A 24526-nucleotide genomic window follows, 5' to 3' on the forward strand; every position below is an offset into this window, starting at 1 on the left:
AAACGCACCTGGAATCTCACTTGATACTGCTACCGTAAACCTCAGGACAAAACAAGCTCACCTTCAGCTTTGCCTGAGACAGTTACCGCAAACCCCTGAGAGCATGTGCACGGAAAAAACCGTTTGTAATTTCACCCGACAGTATAGCCATAATCGAGGACTTGTAATTTCATCAAGTCATCTGTAATTTCACTTCATACTATTTCATACTATTACCGTAAACCTCCAAGTGCAAGAGACCATAGGCTGTAATTTCACTTGAGACACCTACCGTAAAGTTTGGAGAAAGGGAGCCATCTTTTCACTTGAGGCTTCAAAACTGATCACCAGATGATCAGAGAGGTTTTTGAGTTTTGCAAAAGTTTGCATCCCCCATCCACCACCAGATATTGGCTTTATATATATATACAAACATATATATATATATATATATATATATATATATATATATATAAAGAACAAACTCTTTTATTGTTTATTGTACATCTAAATATAATAAGAAATTATGACAAGGATTCAAGACAATAATCCAAAAGAATTGGAAACTTTTTATTACTATCATTATTTTTATTTTTATTCAGGTCATCAATTTTATTTGTAATTTAACACTAAATAAGCAAAAACTTGAACATACATTAAGTAAGATTCAGAAACAGGTTTTCACATCTTGGTTTAAGTGTATACAGTATATTAGACATCTGCACACAAAGCCTGATAATGGCCAAACACACACACAGGAGTTCATCTGTCGATTTCGACGGTTTCTGCCTCCATTTTGGAGAGCACAAACTGGGACTCGACTTGCGCGTGAATTGGATTAAAGTGAGGAAGACTTGCGCAGCATCGGCCTCACTCTCACTCCCCGGTGACCGCCATTGTCCAGTGGCAAGACTGAGACAAGACGACTGAAGATGGGCGCAGTGATTCATACACCCACTCATACACTTTGGAAACACCGATCCCTACACGCCTACCATGCATGTCTTTGGACCGCAGCATGGGGTGAACATGCAAACTCCACACACACAGGGCTACGGTGGGAAACCCCCAACCCTGCAGGTGTGAGGAGAACGTGCTAACCACTAAGCCACCGTGCACCCCCCCAGAAGACACCATCCGACACTTAAGAAATTGAAAGACCTAAGAATGTATTTTTGCCATCGTAGTCTAACAGAGGAGATGCTGTATGGTTATTTTTAATACCCACATCAGTGTACCGGAAACTGACAACTTAATTAATTAACATATCATGATTTCAAATCAGTCCAAAAAAAATAAAATGCTTGGGTGGACGTTGATTCGTTTACTTCGGGCCGCCGACTTCTGGATTCTTCACCAATAACATTTCCCTACAGAAACAAAACGAAACTCAATCACAGAAAAAAAAAAGAGATAAAATCGCTTTAAATACACTGCAGGTAGTATGTACTGTAACAGCCTATCGTATTCTAGTCTATATGCAAATGCAGCCCATGAAATACCAGGTTAGCAGAGGGTAAAGGGGCAGGGCATGCCAAGTTCCTAATTTGCATATTCATACTGTATAATCAGGATTCCTTAATTAGAATACAAGTGTAGATGTTTCTGTGGCTTTCTAAGGTTTTTTTTACATCATGTTTATTGTTCACTATAGAATAGAAATATTGTCTTCCAACTTTATATTCAACACCCATACGGACAAACCTGAAGCCTTTGGCTTGTTTCTGGAACATTCTCAACTTTTCAATCTCATTCCTCAGCCTCTTCAGATCATCACCGTGAAACTCAGGAAGAACCGAGTCCTGTGGTGGGGAAACGCACTGCATTCATACTGTTTTCTGTGCATTCATGGAAGTTATATTAGGATTTCATAGTAATTATTAGTAATCCCAATCACTGTGATGATGCATTCAGGCGATTACGCAATGAGGGGAAGGAGGAAAACTTTATAGGTTTCATTTAATGAAAAATATTTTCCCCCCAAGCGAGTCTTTATGGAAAAGATGATTCCGTTCAGCTTTTAAAAGAACCGCTTCCTGTTACGTTTGCTTTGTTTACAGTCATCTCTTAAGAATTTCAAACGGACTTTCTTGTTATTTCTTTCCGCAATTTCATACGATCTTATGAAATTGGAACCGATAAGGGTTCTTCAGTTGTCCCTAGTGTTACATTTTCTGAAAATCAGAACCACTTTATGAAGCTAAGAACCCTTAACTATCCAAAGAACCAACAAGGAACATGGAAGATATGCATGGATGGATGGATGGATGCATGGATGGATGGATGGATAGACTGATGGACAGATAGATATATGGATAAACAAACAGACTGACAAACAGATAATGGTTGGACTGATGGATGGATGAATGAATGGATGGGTGGATGGAGGTATGCATTGAGGGATGGATGGATGGATGATAGATTGAGGAATGATGGATAAAACTGAGGAGTAATGGATGACTTAAAGAATGGATAGGTGAGTGGATAGACAGACATACAGAGACAGACAGACAGATAGATTTATGTAGGGATGGAGAAACTTAAGGATGGATGACCTGGAGAATGGATGGATAGATGTATGGATGGATGGATGGATGGATCAAATAGCTGTAACGCAAGACCGGTTGCGTGGATTTACATGAAACTAGAAAAGTGTTTTCGGTACGATGGTTTGAGGAGATCTGTAAAGTTTGGGGCGTGGTCATCAAAAGAGGGTGGAGTTAAGTTCAAATAGCAACCTTAAGTAAGACCAAGCTGATATTTTGTGTGCTGCATCGATGTCCTAATCTGTATGTGGATTTTATTTTTCATTATTATTCTATGTAACTTGGCAACAACTGGCCAAATAGGACGCTATTTACAAATGGTGCTTGGACCCCGGATATCGCTGCTTACGGCTAGATATATATTTTTTTGTTATTACTTCGCGGTATTCAAGTGCATGGTGTACATTTTAAACATATAGTGCACTTGTGTGATTTTAGACACGCCCACTGTGTGCGATTCTCATCAGTGAGATTATAATAATAGTTATCACACGGCACTGTGAGTCCAAATTTGCTTGAATGTAAATCCTCATGGATTTGAGGAACGTCGACTCGAATAAAGCCCCAGGCCGCTTCGTTGCGCTCACCTCTCCAGCACTGAACCCGCTGCTCAGGAGCTCTCTGGCCACGTCCGTGTCTGCGGCTGGAGGTACCTGGTGGAACCGGCCTCCGGTTTTATGGGCCAGGCTCTTCAGAAACATGGCTGTGCTGTGAGAGAAAAAGGATTACACATGACTAACACGTCGAGATCAAGCGCAGGAGCAGAAGCTTGCATACTTCTGGATAATCGACGTTAGCGGATGTCTTAACACCGATGCGGCGAAGGAAGGCTTTCTATACGATCTAAAACTTTTATCGTTTCAGCTCGTTCACAGGGTCTTCTACGACAGACGCTCCACATAGTCTGAGACTAATAATAATAATAAGAAGAAGAAGAAACGGATAAAAATGACATTGTTTTTATTTACAAAGGGAAATGTCGCATTATTGATATGTCTGAAATCTGTGAGGAGATGTTTGGAAGGAGTCTCCAGTGTCAGTGCTTTGGAACAGTCAGTAAGATGACAAGCTGCCTCTCGGTTTGTCTTCGTGATGAACGTTACGATGCGTATTTTCTTTAAAACACTGTAATCGTTTGTACATCTAAAGACTAATCAGTAAATGATTAGTAAATGCGTGCGAATAATGTGAATAAAGGCGTGGTGGTGCAGAACCTGTCCAGGCCGCTCAGTGTGACCGTGTGGATGGTGATGTGCTTTCCTGACGTCAGTCTCTCGGCCTCCTTCAGCACCAGACTGCAGCTACGGTCCCACCGACCGTCGCTGATCACATACACACCGACCGAGTCACTGAACACACACGCTGCCTACAAAGACAGACAGACAGATGGAGGGACAGACATACATACAGATGCACAGACAGACAGACAGATACATAGAGAGACAGATGCACAGACAGACAGATACAAAGGCGGTTTGATATTTGCAGACTTTGTGTGTGTGTGTGTGTTTGTGTGTGTGTGTGTACCTGCAGTGCCTGTAGGATGGAGGTTCCTCCGTGTGTATTAAGCTGACCCAGCCACATTACTGCATCCCTGCACCTCTCCTCTGAGGCCTCCAGCAGCTCCTCCTGCCAAACCCGCACCTCTTCAGAGAACACCACCATACTAAATCTGACACACACACATATTCACCAATCACAGCAGACACACGACCGATGATGTCATATCTGTGTGTACATACGGGTACAGTATGCTCAGGGCTCGAGCTCATCGAGCGTCTCAGAATTACTCCTGAGTAGGAGTCAGGAGTCGCGCTGAACCTCAAACCGCTGAGATTTACTTTCAGCATGGACGTTCTGGTGTTTTACACGGTGCGGCGTCACGCCATAAAGGCTGCGCTAGCGTCCTCCTGTTAGCTCCGCCCACTCGGAAGATCTACAGACTCTTTACACGATTATTTATCAGTAATGCGCAGTACAGAAAAACACACGGAACAATGGCGTATTACGGAGTCTTTTATAATCCACATTACTTAAAGAGAGATAGAGAGAAACAGACGGAGATACCTTTCATAACACAAGAGGGGAATACTCCGAGCTCTTCCCGCAGTTTTCCAAACTATCGAAAACAAACCAGATCGCAGGTGCTACTGGGGGCGGAGTCACGCACCCGCCGCAGCATGCTCGGAAACCAACTACTGAACTGCTGAACTGGTATCTCACCGAACAACCGTACACTCTCATACTGCTTATTTACCTATTTCTCATTTCCCTGACTGTATTGTATTTGATGGCGTTAACGTATATAATTATTGTAACCTTGATACTTTTGTCCTACACTGGCACCCTGCATTTTCCCACTTTATTTTGCTCCTTTACTTATATATATATATATATATATTTTTATTTACTTTTATTATTATTATTCCTATTATCATTCTTTTGTTTCATTTTATTATTATTATTCGAAAGTATTGGCGCCCTACAATCCGAATTTTGCCACGGCAAGCACCACTCGCATTTTCTTCGGCGAATGTACCGGTCTAGTTCTCCTTTTCTGATCTATACTAATGCTTTGGCGATACTGAATGTAAACAATCATGCCGATAAAGTACTGTGAACTGAAATCGAATTGAACTGAGAAAGAGAGACAGATCACAGAGAGTTAACAAGACAGACAAATGGACAGACAGACAGAGAGAAAGAAAAACAAAAAGAGAGAGAGAAAGAGAGACAGATACAGAAAGTAACAAGTACAATACAGATAGACAGAGTGATAGTAAGAGAAAAAGCAACAAGAGAGAGAAACAGACAGAAAGAAAGAAACCGAGAGAGAGAAAGAAAACAGAAAGACAGGTTTGATAAAGACAGGCGGTGAACTCACCTGACTCTGTTGGCGTGCAGCTGATCCCAGATCAGTGAGGTCAGATCTCTCTGCAGCTGGGCGAAGCAGGGCGACATGGAGCCTGACACGTCGAGGACGACACACACGTCCCTCTCCAACACGCAGCCAAACACACGTCTGCTGCCTACAGAAACAGCACCGCCTCCACTGTCAGAGCTCACAGTAATTAAAAGTGATGAACCTTTTAATCAGCCTAAAGTTCTCACCTGGGTTCCTACTGAAGCTAAGCAGGGTTGAGTCTGGTCAGTACCTGGATGGGAGACTCCTGGGGAGAACTAAGGTTGCTGCTGGAAGTGGTATTAGTGAGGCCAGGAGGGGGCGCTCACCCTGTGGACTGTGTGGGGTCTAATGCCCCGGTATAGTGACAGGGACATTATACCGTAGAAACAGTACGGTCTTTCAGAAGAGACGCTAAACCGAGGTCCTGACACTTATCGTAAAGAGTAGGGGTGTTACCCCGGTGTCCTGGCGAAAATCCCCCATTGGCCTTTATCTATCACGGCCCCCTAATAATCTCCATCTCTGAATTGGCTACATCACTCTCTCCTCTCCACTAATAGCTGGTGTGTGTGGTGGGCGTTCTGGAGAACCATGGCTGCCGTCGCATCATCCAGATGGATGCTACACACTAGTGGTGGTTAAGGAGAGGATTTCCAGGAACATCGTGGAATACATGATTGTTTTCTTTCCAGAAGATGCCGGAAAAGTAAAGAAGGTGCAGGACCTGGAGGATTTTTCTGAAGAACAGCGGGCAGTTTAACCGCTCAGGACGAACAAGGGACTCGTGAAGAACTCTCACGGAACATAAACACATCGTGTCGTGGATCATCCGGGTCACGACACACGGGATTAATAATTTTACACGCGACCTATAGGTCATGATACGTATGTTGTATGGCAGAAACGCCTCGCAGAATATCCTGATATGATATTTTTGTCACATCGTCCAGCCGTGATCCCGATCACGGCCGTTTCAGTTCCAGGTTGTAACACTACAAACTGTGGAGAAGTTCAAAGGTGGGGAATACTTATGTAAAGCGCTGTATATAACAATCGTGTGTTTTAGTTCAGTGTGATGGTGTTCACCTGAGAGCAGCCACTGCATCCTGTGAGAGTAACGCTGTAGAACCCTTTCAGCCTGGATCAGGTACTGCTTCAACTCGCCCGAACTCAGGAACAGATGCCGCACTTGTCCCTTTAGGACAAGAAAACGCACGATCCGTAAACATGGCATTGAATTACGCACCGCTGCGCGAGCTGTGGCGTCATGCGACGTCACAAAGTGATATCATCAGCCCCAGGGGTGGTGGTAATCTCAAGTCCTGAGGGCTCGATCATCTAATGAACAGAAGGAACTGGGTGTGAACGGTGTGATGCGCTCGGCCGGGTGTGTTAGAACACGGAAAAACGCTACGCAGTGGAATCTGACGATCGTGACTACTGATTGCATCTCCACAACACTACGATTTAGACGAGTCCCTCATGGGTCTTTGAGGTCCGGGGCTTACGTTTAGGTGCACGCTGGGAAAGATGGCGCAGTATTTTGCAGACACGCTCCTGCTGACGGAGGGTACGAGCTTCTTACGGTGGGTGCACGCAGGAACCGACAGCAGCTTGTGCAGGTCCAGTTTCAGACTCCTGACGCCAAACCGTTTCAGCCACTACAGGAATGAGCAAAGCTAATATAAATATTAACGATAGCTGAAGATAATAATTTATCTAAAAACATTTTCCCCCATTATTCAAAATGAATTTAAAGCTGCTTTCAAGTAGCAAAAATAATTTGTGCACTTAAATGTATTTATATTACACTGAAATCTATCTTTAAAAGATACTGAAAATGTAATTAAAGTATGCTGATGTTTATCTCTAAAATATGCTGAAAATGTAATTAAAATATATTGAAATTTATCATTAAAATATACTGAAATGTATCTTTAAAATATACTCAAATTTATCATTAAAATATACTGAAATTTATCATTAAAATATACTGAAAATGTAATTAAAATATACTGAAATTTATCATTAAAATATACTGAAATTTATCATTAAAATACACTGAAATTTATCATTAAAATATACTGAAATTTATCATTAAAATATACTGAAATTTATCATTAAAATATACTGAAATTTATCATTAAAATATATTGAAATTTATCATTAAAATATACTGAAATATATCTTTAAAATACACTGAAATTTATCATTAAAATACACTGAAATGTACCTTTAAAATATACTGAAATCTATCATTAAAATACACTGAAATTTATCATTCAAATATATTGAAATTTATCATTAAAATATACTGAAATTTATCATTAAAATATACTGAAATTTATCATTAAAATATACTGAAATTTATCATTAAAATATACTGAAATTTATCATTAAAATATACTGAAATTTATCATTAAAATATACTGAAATCTATCATTAAAATATACTGAAATTTATCATTAAAATATATTGAAATTTATCATTAAAATATACTGAAATATATCTTTAAAATACACTGAAATTTATCATTAAAATACACTGAAATGTACCTTTAAAATATACTGAAATTTATCATTAAAATATACTAAAATTTATCATTAAAATATACTTAAATTTATCATTAAAATACACTGAAATTTATCATTAAAATATATTGAAATTTATCATTAAAATATACTGAAATTTATCATTAAAATATACTGAAATTTATCATTAAAATATACTGAAATTTATCATTAAAATATACTGAAATATATCTTTAAAATACACTGAAATTTATCATTAAAATATACTGAAATATATCTTTAAAATATACTGAAATTTATCATTAAAATATACTGAAATATATCTTTAAAATACACTGAAATTTATCATTAAAATACACTGAAATGTACCTTTAAAATATACTGAAATTTATCATTAAAATATACTAAAATTTATCATTAAAATATACTTAAATTTATCATTAAAATACACTGAAATTTATCATTAAAATATATTGAAATTTATCATTAAAATACACTGAAATTTATCATTAAAATACACTGAAATTTATCATTAAAATATATTGAAATTTATCATTAAAATATACTGAAATTTATCATTAAAATATACTGAAATTTATCATTAAAATATACTGAAATTTATCATTAAAATATACTGAAAATGCAATTAAAATATACTGAAATGTATCTTTAAAATACACTGAAATTTATCATTAAAATACACTGAAATTTGAGTATGTTGTAAATATATGAACAAATGTATTATTCTATATACATATTAATATTGTTAATATTATATGCATCACTGTTATATATTATTGTTATATATTATATGAAACTATATTACACTACATTATATAGCGAGAGAGATTACACTGTACCTGTTTGGAGGAGGAGAGGTCTTCGTGTTTAGGGATATTAACACACTTCTGAGTGCTGTTTGCTTTCAGATGCTTATAAACGGAATCTACAGTTACTGAAACACACACACACACAAAAATACTTTAAACATGGACCTGTAGGAAAACCATTCAGAGACCATGCAAAAAAAACAAAAAAAAAAGCTGCTGGGTTTTACCCCCCCCCCCTCCCCCGCCCTTTCTGAAATATATAAATTATTTTCTCTTTCTTTACGCAGTGCTCTAAAACACATCGTTCTATCCTCTCTGACTAGACAACATTGTGTTTTAGAGTGTGTTAAAGCTGTCTGTAAAAGACCTTTCCATACCAAGGTGTGTATTTGAGTATTTGATTGTTGCACAAACAGTTGGGGGTTAATATAGAGCAGCGTTTCTACTTCCTTCAGCTGCTTTTGTGAAGAAAAAAAAAAACAGTTCTCTTAGATGTACTTAAAATATACACTTCCGGGACACTTTATTAGGAACACTATGCTAATACTGGGTCGGGCCTGCAGGACCTTCGCTCTCAAAACAGCCTCAATTCTTCATGGCATGGATTCCACAAGACGTTGAAACGTTCCTTTGAGATTCTGCTCCATGCTAACATGAAGGCATCACGCAATCCCTGCAGATTTTCCAGACGCACTTCATGCAGCAGATCTCAAGTTGTACTACACACCAATGGTGTTCTACTGGATTCACATCCGGTGACAGATTTCTGTTCTTGGCTGACAAAAGTGGAACCCGTCGTAGTTTTCTGCTGTTGTAGAGCGCCCACCTCAACGTTCGACGTGTTGTGCCTTCTGAGATGCTTCTCCGCTCACCATAATCGTACAGAGAGGTTCTCTGAGTTCCTGTAGCCTCTCTGTCAGCTCGACCCAGTCTGGCCATTCTCCATCGACCTCTCTCATCAACAAGGTGTTTCCATCTGCAGAACTTCTGCTCACTGGAAGTTTTTCCTGAGTAAACTCAAGAGCACTGCTCACCAACCCTGTTCCTGGAGATCTACCTTCTCGAAGACTTAAGAAGTTCTTGATCAGTTCTTGATCTTTGGTTAGAGATGAAACCTACAGGAAGGTAGATCTCAAGGAAGACGGTTGGTGACCACTGATCTACAGACTGCCATGTGTGATCAGCAGTTATAGAAATACTCAAACAGTGAACGTTACCCAAAGTTGATGTGAACGTTACCCAAAGTTGCTGGGCCGTATCCGCATTGCACTGCTGACACACTATTGGCTGATTAGATCACTGCATGGTGTTCAGGTGCTCCTAATAAATTGTTCAGTGAGTGTACTATCATTAGTTGGATTTGAACAAATTTACGCCTTCAATTAAACAACATTTCTCAAATGCTTGCAAGTAATATGTTTAAGCGATTGGTGACCAGGGTTGCCAGGGTGGCGGATCTTAAACCACATTGGGCTAGTACTGAAACACGGCTACGGGTGGGAGTAAAGCAGGAAAAAAAAAAAAAACAGTGTGTGGCTTTTCTCAGGGGATATTATATAGTTCCACTCACCTGGGCTGCCCTCCTCCGAGTCGAGGGCGGAGCGGGAGATTGTTTGCTTCTTCTTCGCTTTAGCAGAGTTTGCAAGCCTGACCGGTTCAAAGCCATCCATCGGGAGTGCTTCAAATAAATAATAAAAGCAACAATAATGTTATTCAAACCAACCAAAAAGTGAGGCAGAAGTCAATCCAAGGGTCTACACGGAGTGTTTCTGCGTTTCAGAGATTCCACCTTTTCTTTTCGGAAATCGATAGTGATGCCGAAACACAGAGTATCGCCTGATACAAATATACACCCACTGTCCACTTTAATAGGAACACTTGTACACCTGCTCGTTTATGCAGTTGGAAGGGGAAAAAAAAAAGATAATCACCTGGTCTTTGTCTAATCTGTCCAGTTTGAGTGAATCTGTGCCCATGATCGCATCAGATTCTTGTTCTTGGCTGACAGCTGTGGAAACTGATGTGGTCTTCTGCAGTTGTGGCTCATCCCACCTCAAGCTTTGATGTGTTGTGTGTTCTGAGATGCTTTTCTGCTCACCGCGGTTGCTCAGAGTGTTTTAATGATTTACTATCGACTTCCTTTCAGCTCAGACCAGTCTGTTCATTCTCCTCTAAACGGGTGTTCCTATTAAAGTGGACTGTGAGCGTATTTAGCTATGTAAGGAATACATACTCGGGGACTCTCGCTTCAACACAACCCCCAAACTGATTCTTTTCCAATAACAGCACATCCTGGTGTGATTCATTTCGCAACACTGACAGTTTTCATGTATTAAAGTTCAACATGTCCTTTTCGTAATTAAAAAAAAAAGATACTCTGTACCTCTGAGTATCACACAGCACTGAAACTGGAGACTCCTTCAATACGTTAGCATGATACAGTAAACACTTACCGCACGGAGGTTAATTAATTTCCGATTTTAGCGCGCTCCTGAAGGGTTTCATATCTCACTTATGGAAGGAGTCTCCAGTGTCAGCGCTTTGTAACAGCTCTTTGTGTTACGCACCAGGAGGAATGACTGCTCTGGCACTGTTTGGCCTCCATGTTGGCGAGCGCTTCGCCTCCGTCCTCCCCTGTGTGCACACAAACAAAGAGTGCTTTTTAAATATATAAGATGTACACTGTTTACGCCAAACTCACTGAAGTCGCCAAATCTAGTGACAAAGTTGACAAGATTAGATCAAATCATCACCAGCAGAGGGCGCTGTCTAGGACCAGCTCACATGTAATAGTCGGTCCTTAGAGGATTTCACCTAGGTGTTGCTTTGGCGATTGTTGCGGCCAAAAAAGGTTGATTTTGCTGCGCCTTTTTCAAAATGTGGGGTTTTTTTTTTGTGGAAAAGTACTCGAATTGGTGAAATTGCAATCACACGAGATTGTTTTGCATGTGAATTGAAGGGGGGGGGATGGGGGTTGGCTGAATGCACAATGTGATGACGTCATTAGAGATCGACCGATATTGATTTTTTTTATAACCGATACCGATATTTTGCATGATTATGTGCCCGATATGCAGAACCGGTATTTATTTATTGTTTTACTTCTGTTTTGTGACACAATGATAACACTGAGCCGAACAAACATTTATTAATAACAGTTTTGCCAATTTAACTTCCTCCTTGCATACAAAACAAAACACTTATTTATACACCAGTAAATAGAGAGGTCTGAAAGAGTGCAAAAATAAACAATAAACTGCACCGTTACTGGTGTGTGTGTGTTTTTTATTAATAAAAGCATCGATGAGGTGAACAGATTACGTGACTCCGTGAGTTTGTTTATGTAACACATCTAATTTGTACATTAATGGCTGTTATGTTAAATAAAGTTTATCAATTAAAGCAAAGCAAGTATACTGTGGACTCGTCTCCCCACAGATTTAACGCTGCAACAGCAACCCCTGTGCGCAATTCTCAAAACGCCCACAAGACGGCGCCATTTATCGGTTTATCCGATATTACAAAATCGATAACAGATTATGGAAAAATGCTTAAATATCGGGAAACCCGATTATCGATGTCACATGACACGTCTCGGCGCAAAAATTTCGAAAACTTGCAGGTGCTTGCGGAAATTGCGGACTTCCCTTGATTTTTGCGTTCATTTCTGTGATCGCAAAATATCTAAATCCTGGAGCGACTGAATGGTCAGTGAGGATAACAAAAAAATGTTATCATGCTGAAATCTTCCCAGTAAACAAACATCAACGAAACGAAATGTAAACTGCGTATCCGGGGGTAGCGTTTGCACTGACCAGCCTGGCCGAGCTCAGTCGGGTCTCTCTGGGAGGGGGAAGTGTGCGTATCTGCGCGCGAGGCTTAGCGCACCGAGCTGGGCTGCGACACTCTCGACCGTGAGCCTCCTCTGGATCTGCGCTGGAGCTCCGCTGGAGCAGAGAGTCCATCAACTCGCAGCACTGCACAATAACAATAACAACATCAACATCAACAACAACATCAGGTAAACGTCACACACCAGTGCACGAGTTTAAAACTAATCCCGGGTGTCAGGTGACCCGTCGGTGGCCAGGTTCTACACCACAGCGCCGTTTAATTCTAAGTCAGCAGCTCAGACATTAGTGCAGCTACTAATCACAGGTTTATATTAATGCACTCGCCCTGACGCGTTACCGTTTCTATAGTAACAGCTCGTTTACGGCGGACCCTCCACGTAAACGGATCACACGCGTACACTCGTTACTACGGTGATGCATGTCTATTTGACACGTACGGAAGTGAGAACAGGAACTAACTTACGCACGGACATTCACTGTAACCATAAACGGATAAAAATGCTGTACATGCCGTTCTTGAATCATTTTTCATTTTGAGTGATGACAGTAACCGTAGCTGATTATTTTCACAAAGGGGTTTTATTTCTGACATATTCAGGATTATTTTGTAAGATGATTTAGGTCGTGCCTCGTCTCACCTTCTCCCAGTAATCAGCAGCCTTCTCCATTTCTCTGATTAGGGCGGTGATGTCATCGCTCTCCACGATACCTGCCAGTGGAGACAGAGAACCGGATCGAGAACAGACACACACAGCTTGTTGGTTTGTTCCTTTTTCTTTTATAAAAAGTACGATGTCACGCGTAACTCGGCAAAAACAAGAAGGTTGTAAGAAACTCCGGCACTTTTACATCACCGTGCTGCTTGACCCTCTACCTGTGTCCGTGATCCAGTGGAAGCGCCCGTTAGCGCCGTGTGCTAGGTTGCGCAGAAACAGAGCGTCTTCGGCGTGGGACACGTCGCGGGACGATGAGCATCGGGGCGGCTCGTCCTCTCTGGTGAACAGGCACACGTGAACCCGCTGACCGGTGCAGAACTCGGACACGTATGAAGAGACGGCCGACTGGGGACGCACGACATGAAACACACACACGCACACGACAGCAACAAACATGGCTGACTGAATAAAAGTCCTTAGTGAAGAACCTCGAGTTAACGCTACTCTACTGGATAATAGTGAGCTAAACATCTTCTCGTGCTTGACAACAAACACGACGCCTGTAAAAAGAGCGCCACGTACTGCTAATCATGGATCACCGCTAAATAGTAGCCAGTTAGCATTGAGCATATTAGCGAATGGGAGATGTGCAGGTTTTCTTTCTTTCATTAGTATCAGTAGCGTTGAATACACACGACTTTTGTAACCGAGAATTGTTACAACATTCGTATTTATTCCGTAATCACACAGTGTAGGTGCACAATGGGACCAACAGGGGGCACCAACTCCCTGTAAAATTTTTTTTTTAAAAATAAATAAATAAAGCACTTTATCTTCATCGAACATCCTGCTACTTGTTTATTATTTAGGTACGCGCCGCATGGAACTTTATCAAAGCGAACAATTGTTATGAAAATACAAGACGTGTTTTTGTACAAAACTTTATTTTTTTTGTACATTCGCCTTGAAACGAAAATGCAATTTGGGGCGTTTCTATTGCATCATAGAGGGCGGAGTCAGGTCAAACGGATTAATCAAAACACCCTGCAGGCTGAAAGTCATGTCGCAAATAGAGACTGCGTGCACAGTGATACACCCGAAGGGCGGGTATTCAATTTGTAGAAGCCTGTTTCTGCCTTTTTAAAGAGAAAATGATACAATTATTGTAATTAAGATGGTTATTTATCCAGTTACACATCTAAATAAGTCTCTGTTTTTGGGTAAGTGCGCTCACGCTGGCCTGGTCTGGAGTGCCGGTGGTGAGCAGATACACTCCGCGAGTGAGAGAGGAATCGGCGTGTGGTTCTGTCTCCACGGCGTGTCTGAGAGCAGCCAGTGTGTTACGATCCCCTGCACACTCTAATTCCTGAACCCACCTACACACACACACACACACACACTGCACTTAGTGCTCGATGTATATCAAATGACGTCATAGTGCATGAGGCAGAACATCATCAGCAACATCATCACTTACTGCCAGACATCCTGAAGGTTTTGGTGGTTAGCGGAAACCGTTTGCTCTCTCCACGCTTTCACATCTGACCCAAACCTGGGAAACGGACACCGGAGAACCTTTCAGAGAAGGTTCCGAGAACCTTTAATTATCTAAAAAAAAAAACTCCTGGAGAGTGTATCGGTGTAGGTTACAGGATACTAAAAAGGTCATATTCACGCTACGATGTTGAAGCGGTGTGTGTTAGGAAGCTGCTCCTGCAGCAGGAGTCGGACGGCGTGCTGGATGTGGAGCTGGTGGTGAACGCTCACGTCGGACATGTCCAGCAGGACCTGCACGCTACACGGAAGAAAGCGTAGACCTTTGTAAACTCCTCTGTCCTGATGATGTGGGAAAACTTCAAGTTACAGAAGATTAATCAACTCCTTCTGGCCAATCGGAATCCAGAATTCCACAACGCAGTGGTGTAAAGGACAGCAGGTGAACTCTTTTAAGAATTAGAGATGTGTCTCACCTCTGTTCACACACTGTTCCCCAGATCTGCCTGCTGCTGGTACTGTTTAACCACGTGACCCTGTCCTCCAACACACGCTCGGCCTCCAGGAGCCGCCTCTGAGAGAGAGAGAGAGAGAGAGAGAGAGAGAGAGAGGGTAAGAAAATGAAAGTAAAAAGGTGATGAGATAATGGGGGACTGAGGAGTCTTTAGAAGAGATATTAACCTGATAACTCTGCAGCAGGGGCAGATCCACGTGCATGTTCTTCACTGTGCCGTCGTGCCACTCAAACTGCACCATTGCTTCCTGAAAAAAACAAGAACGTACCAAGTAACATTTCCCAGCAAAACAAGTTCAAAAACCCTTTCAGTTTACAAACTATACCAAAGCATACATTTTAAAGCCATTTGAGATCCATAACCTGCACCTCCTGCCATCCAGAGACCAAAAACCTCCACCTCCTGCCATCCAGAGACCAAAAACCTCCACCTCCTGCCATCCAGAGACCAAAAACCTCCACCTCCTGCCATCCTCAGAACACAAGCTCCACCTCCTGCCATCCAGAGACCAAAAACCTCCACCTCCTGCCATCTTCAGAACACAAGCTCCACCTCCTGCCATCCTCAGAACACAAGCTCCACCTCCTGCCATCCAGAGATCAACAAGCTCCACCTCCTGCCATCCAGAGATCAACAAGCTCCACCTCCTGCCATCTAAAAACCAAAAAGCTCCACCTCCTGCCATTCAGAGACCAACAAGCTCTTCCTCATGCCATCCAGAGAAGCGCAAAACTCCATCTCCTGCGCCATCTAAAGAACAACAAACTCCACCTCCTGCCATCTAAAGAACAACAAGCTTCACCTCCTGCCATCTTCAGAACACAAGTTCCTCCTCCTGCCACCCAGAGAACAACAAGCTCCTCCTCATGCCATCCAGAGAACCACAAAAATCCACCTCCTGCCATCCAGAGACCAACAAGCTCCACCTCCTGCCATCCAGAGACCAACAAGCTCCACCTCCTGCCATCCTCAGAACACAAGCTTCACCTCCTGCCATCTTCAGAACACAAGTTCCTCCTCCTGCCATCCTCAGACCACAAGTTCCACCTCATGTCATCCAGAGAACCACAAGCTCTTCCTCATGCCATCCAGAGGACCACAAAAATCCACCTCCTGCCATCTAAAGACCAACAAGTTCCACCTCCTTCCATCCTCAGAACACAAGCTCCACCTCCTGCCATACAAGACCAACAAGTTCCTCCTCCTGCCACCACCCAAAGAAGCACAAAGCTCAAAGCACAAAGCTTCGTTCCATCTTAAAAACAATAAAACACCACCTACTGCCATCATGCCATCATCCTGAGAGCCATAAACTCTGACACTGACAGTGTATTGAGAATGCTGTTTATGTACGGACCTCGTGCACTTTTGACTGGACGTGCTTCCCCAGTATGGGGACGAAGCCCTCCAGTGGAGAGTAGACGTTAGGAGCCAGCACATGGTACAGGTTCAGTTTCTTGGCTACAAACACAAAAGCATAAAAACGTACATATCAGTGTTCACGTTTACAGCTCCAGCTTACCACCAGTTACATCTCAGCTCGAGGACTAATTTATAAGCACAGACACGAGGAATTCGACCGTTCGTGTCCTCTTAAAGGTCGAATTCGACGGTATGTACGTCCATATCGAGTGAATTCCGACTGTTTCGCACAGGAGTTTGATTTTAGGGAACCGAGTGCGATCGATCGGGTGGCTGCCGGTTATTGTGACACCTTTCAGGCCGTGTGTTTTCAGCCACTCAGCAGAGGTGGACGGGAGAGGACCTGGAGGCTGGACACACAGAGCAGCACTGTGGGCGGCGGCGTGGGCTTCAGAGTTCAGATCCGACAGAGACAGACCGTCCAAATCCGTCGAGATCTGCAACGGCAACGTTAGAGAAGTGCGTGAGTGGCTGGGGGAAGGAAACGACCGGCGTACGGCATTAGCGTATTTTGTTTAGTAACATGTAACATGTTTCTTTGTCGAGTGCGACGACTGATTTCTTCAAGAGAGACGTCATTTCTGCATCACCTCTGAAACGATCGACACCACCGTGTGGTCAAGTCGCCCACACCGACGCGCGTCCTGAGCGTGGTGGAGAACGTCTCGTGCGGCTTTAATTTCAGCCCACAGAGGCTCCAAGTCACTACTGCTGTCCACCACACCCTACACACACCGTTAGACATTAATATCCGCAATGCAACGTCAACAGAAACTCTCCAGCTGATGATGTTTAATTCTTGTTACCAGTGCAGCAGAAAACAGGTGAAATCTCCCTCCTGTGACTTTACTCAGGTTCTTTACAGCTGCCTGTGAAAGAGTTAAGAAATAATGATAACAACGATCAAAAATATTAACACCATACAGTGATTAGCGTTCGAATGATCTCGTCGTTGACACAAATGACATCGGTATCAATCGGATCTAACTCGGAGTTCGAGCTTTCTAACGAATGTTGACATTTCTTTCGAGCTGTTTAAGTAAAAAAAATGAAATAAATACTACACATTAATAGTACCCGGCTAGTAACGGTGTCTGTAATCAGTCCTCTGGAATGTAAACACTGACCCGTTAAACAGTCTTATACTCACAACGGCTGCTGGACCGCAGGAATCGAAGGACACCACGTGAACAGTGAGCGACATCTCCTGTACCATTTCAGACGTGTAGGAGAGTAAAATATCCATGTCTTGGTCAGGACTGAAAACCCACACACACACACACACACACACACAGCAGGGACACAAAGTCCGAGTCCATTAACACGCTGGCAAATCGAATCGAATCCAAAATACCTTCCTGAAACGATCGCTGAAGCCATGCTTCACTTACACAGCGCTCACACAGCATGCACGGTATCCCAATAGTTGAAGGGTATCGCTCAGGAGAGGGGTATGAAAGAATTTCCGAAACATTTTAGACGTACCGTGGAAGACCGTGAAGGCCAGCATCACGAAGTGGAGAAAATGGAGCACCACAGTGACATCACCAAAAACGGGACGTCCTTCCAAAATTTACAAAAGGACAAGACGAAAACTTACCAGGGAGGCTTCCAGGAGACCCACGGCAACATTAGAGGAGCTGCAGGACCATCTGACGAGTACTGATTACTCTCTGCACCTGACAACAATCTGTCGTATTCTTCACAGGTCTAGACTATGGGGCAGGATAAGCGGTATAGAAGATGGATGTATGGAATATGCATTTATATGTTTACACTCTACAGTAGTAAAAGCAGTTTAATAAGGTTTATAGGTTCTTTAAAGGATCTTTACAGCACCGTAGGTTCTGCAAAAAACCTTTTTCTTGGCAAGAACCATTTTTCATTCGATAGGATTCTTGAGTTGAGCTATATGGTTCTTTGCAGATTAAAGAAGTTCTTTATGGTTTAGTATAGGTTTTTTCAGAGCAGTGTATTGGTTCTTCAATGTATCATCTCTTTACACGTTAAAGTGAACCCTATACGCTTCTCTGTTGGATTGGAAAAGGTTCTCCTGGCATCAATCTTATGAAGCTTACTTTGGTTCCTTAAAGAACTAACTAAGGTTTTTTGTTTTTCTTTTTGTTTTTTTTTAGATGACATAGCATGGTTCCTTGTAGCACTGCTGTGAAGAACCAGAAATGGTTCTTCACAGTCCCAGGAAAAAGATGGTTCTCTAAAAAAACTTCAAAGGTTTTCCTATGGCATCAGGCTATTAAACACTTTTTGGGTCTAATTAGAACCTTTATTTTTAGATAATGAATATAGTGTGTGTGTGTGTGTGTGTGTGTACGTCCGTGTGCTCTCACCAGGAGCTCAGGATGATGAGCAGACTGTCGAGATGGGCGTGGCTCCTGGTTTTCTCTAAAGCCTGGAGCAGGTTGCACTCTCCACTCGGCCTCAGGCGCAGGATCCACTCCTGAACCTCCTGCAGCCTGGAGAGGTGAGAAATCGATCAGGACCATCAAACCCTGTGAGAACCTTCTCTAGAGAAGCTCATTTCTCATCCTATCAATATATCACATGTATAGTTGGATGTAAATGGCAACACTGAGGTATACAATGACTAGTGTGTTTAAGTGAAAACACACACACACACACGCACACCTCTTCGGGTTAACGTCTCTCGGTTTCTCCCACAGACTGCTGACTTCTGTGCCTATGGACAGGAAGTGCAGCTGCTTCTTCAGGCATAACTGCTCTTGTACGAGAAGCTTAGAAAGAAATCATCGTACGTTCCACAAGTCCAGATACGGGAAAACAATCTGAAAGAATAAAAAAGTGTTACAGGAGCTCACCAGGAGGTGGCGCTGGAGCTCGGAGAGCCTCTCTTCAGAGCAGCTCACGTCAGAAGAGTCGATGAGAACTCCAAGTCTGGATCCTGTCACCACCCCAAAGATCTAAACACGCAGAACCACAACAGTATGGTGCTGAGAAATCAGAAAAAAACATTTCCGCCTGCAGTGTGCAGAAATAAGGTTTAATTATTTACCTTTCTGCTGCCTCGAGTCAGCCACTGTATTCTCCTGTGGTACATCTCGATCGCTCTGCACAAACACCAAACTGTCATCTATTCCTTTTTAAACGTTATTCTGAGAAATGTTAACATCAGGATCATTTACTGATCCATTCCTCGTCAGGATGCGGTGTTTAGGCATTAGGTATTTATGGTATAAGGCAGGAACGCATCCTGAATGAGGCGCCAATTATTTGTATTCCACATATAAAGTAGTATAAGAAATACACAGAAGCACAAGCAACATGATACAATCTGCGACTCACTGGTAAAGCTGCATCTGGAAGTCAGCGAGGGACTCGGAGTCGATCTCCAGCTGTGCATCCGCCTGATCCTCTCTGTAAGATCTGTGATCAGCACAAACATACTCAGAAACCTCACACCTCAAGTGGCACATCACTGCAGACCAAACCCTAGACTAGGCAAAGGTTTGCTTGTCAAGAAAATGCCCCAGAATGGGCAGAAGAACCGCTGGCTTGGACAAAGGAAGCAATATTGGGGGGAAAGAAGGCGAAGGCGCCCAGACTGGGTGGAATAAGAAACAGGTTGTGCAGAAGATGTGGTAGATGTGGTGGAAATTCAGCAGAATAAGCCGGAGGCTGGACAAAGCCCTCGCACAGGCAGGAAAAACTCCAGGTTAGACAGAAGATGCCCCAGTTTGAGTAAAGCCTTTGCTTATAGACACAAGAAGCCCCAGGCTGGACAAAACCTTTGGTTAAAAAGGCCTTAGGATGGACATAAGATGCCCCAGGTTGGGCTCTTGGGCAGAAGAAGCTGCAGGATGGACAAAGCCTCTGCCCCAGGATTGGCAAAGCCTCTGCCCCATGGCAGGTAAAGCTCTAAGCTGGAAAGAGCCTTTTTCTGGGTGGAAAATGCCCCAGGCAGAAAAAGAAAAGACACTCCAAGCCCAAGTTGTTGACATAATTGATCTCATTCACCAAAGCTCTAATAATCCACATGATCATTTACATTATATCCAGCTAGCTAGCAATAGCTAAATTAGCTTTGCAGTTGATTTTTAGATATCCAGCTAACGTTAGCGCTTGTAACCAGACTCACACAGCAGCAGTGGAGCACTGAGAGAGGAGGTGGGGCAGAGTGAGGCCACAACTCTCCAAGCTCCTCCACTCGAGCCACTCCTCTGAGGTTTCCCACCCGTCTGCATCGTCTCTCTGCTCCTGCAGTAACGTCTGTGCGGGAAAATCCGGATTATCACGCAAGGAAAACCGCCACAGAATCCCAAGGATGGATATGAAAGATGTAAAATGATACAAATAACAAACAAAAGAAGTTTAGCAACACTAGATGTCACCTTTACAGTCCAGGTTTGAGTGGATTTGCTGGGCGAGAGTCCTTCGTACTTTGATGCATTATGGGTATTTTTGGAAGACCTGCACACAGAATGTAATTGATCTTCTGGTATTTAATAACATCCAACAAACAGCAGTATAAAATGACCAGTTAAATCATGTTTAGTATCTGATATTTGCACTATTTGTTAGCTATATGTCGAAAACAAGTAATGGAAGTGTAAAGCTACCAGTTTCGCGTTATACAGTAATTCCAGCTACCTGAAAAGCTCAACGTTTTCCTCCATGGGACTACAGGAGCGAGACAGAAGCAGACAAGAGCTAGCTAAAGACAATGCAAGAATTTAATAAGTAACAAACAGTAATGAAATGTAATTCAATTTCCACTGTTGTACAGCGTCACCACATGGTATCGTACCCCCAAAATACCCTCCAAAATATTCTGTACCTTTTTATATTGAAATCATTTGAAGAGATAAAACGCAATGCGTGCATAACATGTAGAGGTTCAACAACAACAAAATCTGAAAAACAAAGATAAAGGGTTAATAATGAGTTAATCAATATTCACTTTTAGAAATAAAGGTACCAGAAGTACTTTTTTTCTTGTCACTATACGCTAGCTTTAGTGTGTACCTCACACCTGGAAACGTGAATATAGTGTACCTTTCAAAAATGATTCAAAGAGGTACATAATGGCCCTTAAAGCTTTACTCTAAAAGTTCATTAACCCTTCCTGATATAAATATTATTTAAAAAAATAAATAAAACATCTTTACTTGAAATGCCATAGATAATGTTTGGGGGAAACGGTGTGAAACTTGAAGGTGAAGTTGAAGATTTGAATGTTGTTGTTTTTTACTCGCTGTCCCCGCCTCCATTCCTACCCATGTATACAAAGCTCCGCCCCCTAAAATTGACAGTAGAGTTAGCATGCTAACTAGACTTCGCATTAGCAAAGACTGTTATGACGTCACTTTGACACGCACTCGGACGGTCAACTGCTTGAAAGCCGAGTCACAGCTCTATAAACACCTAACTCCTCCTATTCATTATTTATGAGGAGGTGACAGGGCATTGGGGGCGTGTCTATAAAACAACTGGCAGGAGCCCAGGTATAAACACAAAAACAATCCAGGCCAGAAGACAGGTTTTTTTTTTTTTTTTTTTTTTTTTAATCCTTTCTACATCATTTTCCACATTACTTGTATTAATAAGAACTGAAAAATATTTACTAATGCACCTTTAAGATCATAACATACCCCCGCCCCATAATATCAGTTATATTAGAACATAGATCAAATGTATTATGGAAAATATCAGTTTTGAACAAAACTATAGCAGTAGTCTTGAGGTACAACATTTTCAAATGTAGCTTCAATTTAAAAAATAAATAAATAAATAATAATGAGAAAAAAATTAATTGGAGTCAAAAAAAGTACACAATTATTTTATTTCTTTTGGGAATTTCTGTAAGTTTGTAAAGATATGCCGGAGACGTGCTGTGGTGAGAATCAAGAGCAACCGAAAATCAAGATAATCCTTTATTTTAAACGACAATAACGGTGTAGAGACATTCCCTGAAAATCACAGGACACCTGAATTATTAGAAAGAGACATACAGAAAACACACGCCATGCGTTACCATAGTTACCGGAAGTAGACTATTTTGCTATTCTAATATTATATATTATATATAATTTAGTACCATTTTAAAAGGAAAGAAACTTTACCATTGACCTACCTGAGAGAAGTGTTTCCTTTTCTTATTTCGTATTAAAAAATGATTAAATACTGTAAAAGTAATAAGTTTGGGACGTAAAAATATTCCGGAAGTAAGCTAGACTTGTTGGCCTGCGTGCGCGCGCGCTGTCTCCATAGAAACCTCAGGCACGAGAAACACAGAGTAATATTCAGTAGCCTAGCGAGAACATAACTAATGTTTTATACGTTAATAAAAACGCTATTAAAATAATAAAGAAACTTAAAAAATGATGTTAGGTTTATGAAGCTAAACAATAAATGCTCGAATGTTGTTAAGTTCGTCAGAGAAGTAACTTTAACCGTATCCGTAATATTGCGGATGAGCGGTAGATGGCGCTGCTGCTGCCAACACCAAAGAGTCCGGCAGCCATTTTAGAAAAAGAAAGTCACGAGTTAAAAGCTTTGAAAACATCTTTTCCATTAAAAAAAACCGGTTATGCTTTCGAATTTACTCAACTCTAAAGTGTCAAAGTCACACTTTTACAAACTAGACTGGGGCTCTGATGGAGTCAAATGTTAAAATGGCCATTAACCGTACAAACAAACAAAAAGCCCCTTGCTCAAGGATGTCCTCCTTCATGACCAAATTTTCACAAACTCTTCCAAATTAGGATTAAAAATTGGGCTTAACTTTCCTTAAAGGTGCTTTAAAAAAAATAATAAATGAATACATAAAATAAGACAGTACACACCAATTGGCTATTTTATAAAATAAATGCACAGTACAGGTCACTTTTAGGTCTAAAAAAAAAAGGACAACTGTAGCTCATCTGTTGACAAACCGAAAACTGTGTTAACCAGAGTGATGTATTGCATCACTTCACTCACATATTTAATGTAAACTCCATAATTATTGGCACCCTTTACGTAATAAGCAGATGTGGTGGTAGTCTAGTATGGAATAAAACTCTCCATGCCATGCTGCTGTAGGAAAATAATAAGGGCTGATCCCTCTTAAACCATAGTAATTTGTAAGCCAACGGTTACTTTTTTTATTTAAAGAATAACACGTTGCGCTCTTTATTCATTTATCGTTACATTTGATATTGTGAAACTCTAAAGAAACAAGTTAGTTCCTGTTATCACCCATAAACTGATGACTCTCCCGTATAGAAAAACAGCACTGACACTGGAGACTCCTTCTATGAACGTTAAATAAACATCTCTTCACGGAAAACTTTATAGAAAATACCATAACAACAATCGTGCAGTTTTTATTAAGAGTGTTTATGTGGAGTTTCTGCTGTACGAGTCCTTTTGAGTGAGCTGTTACTACAGAAATAACAACATATTAGAAGAAGCACATTAATATAAACCTGAGGTTTGCAGCTGCACTACTGTCAGAGCTGCTCTTATAGAAAATTTAAATCATCATCTTCTGACCAATCTGAATCCAGAATTCAACAGCGCGGTCGTATGAAGAGATTTTACACGTGTACCACCTCAGATTTATACCTCAGGGAAACAGGAAAAGTGAGCTTATTTGCGATCTGCTTCAAATTTGATGCACTGCTCAAAATTTAAACTGCCTAACAAAGATCCAAGACAACAAGACTGTTCTGTTTTACTTTTTTATTACTGTTATTTCCATGTTACGTATTTAAAAATCAAAAATGAAAAAAAAAAAAAAAAAAAAAAAAAAAAAAAAATTTAACTGGGAAAGAG

General features: G+C 41.4%; 1 protein-coding gene across 1 annotated transcript; it reads right to left on the reverse strand.

Annotated features, from left to right (window-relative positions):
• Positions 1–546: 546 nt before the first annotated feature.
• On the reverse strand, positions 547–24515 carry vwa3a (von Willebrand factor A domain containing 3A). The gene is made up of 34 exons (XM_017454143.3): positions 22842–24515; positions 21546–21621; positions 21359–21388; positions 21100–21178; positions 20847–20977; positions 20054–20134; positions 19764–19818; positions 19570–19671; positions 19379–19485; positions 19081–19206; positions 17883–17991; positions 17539–17601; positions 17323–17457; positions 17025–17169; positions 16668–16771; positions 15477–15557; positions 15272–15369; positions 14977–15096; positions 14779–14853; positions 14536–14677; positions 13520–13706; positions 13284–13354; positions 12607–12768; positions 11359–11425; positions 10362–10469; positions 8822–8916; positions 6939–7091; positions 6517–6625; positions 5410–5554; positions 4053–4197; positions 3740–3891; positions 3113–3233; positions 1684–1781; positions 547–1349 (listed from the first exon to the last, which is right to left on the reverse strand). Exons 2-34 carry the CDS (start codon positions 21590–21592, stop codon positions 1304–1306), a joined length of 3489 nt encoding a protein of 1162 aa, XP_017309632.1. The 5' UTR covers positions 21593–21621; positions 22842–24515; the 3' UTR covers positions 547–1303.
• Between the last annotated feature and the right edge of the window lie 11 nt (positions 24516–24526).

The sequence above is a fragment of the Ictalurus punctatus genome, chromosome 24, assembly GCF_001660625.3.
Source record: "Ictalurus punctatus breed USDA103 chromosome 24, Coco_2.0, whole genome shotgun sequence".
Classification (NCBI taxonomy): domain Eukaryota; kingdom Metazoa; phylum Chordata; class Actinopteri; order Siluriformes; family Ictaluridae; genus Ictalurus; species Ictalurus punctatus.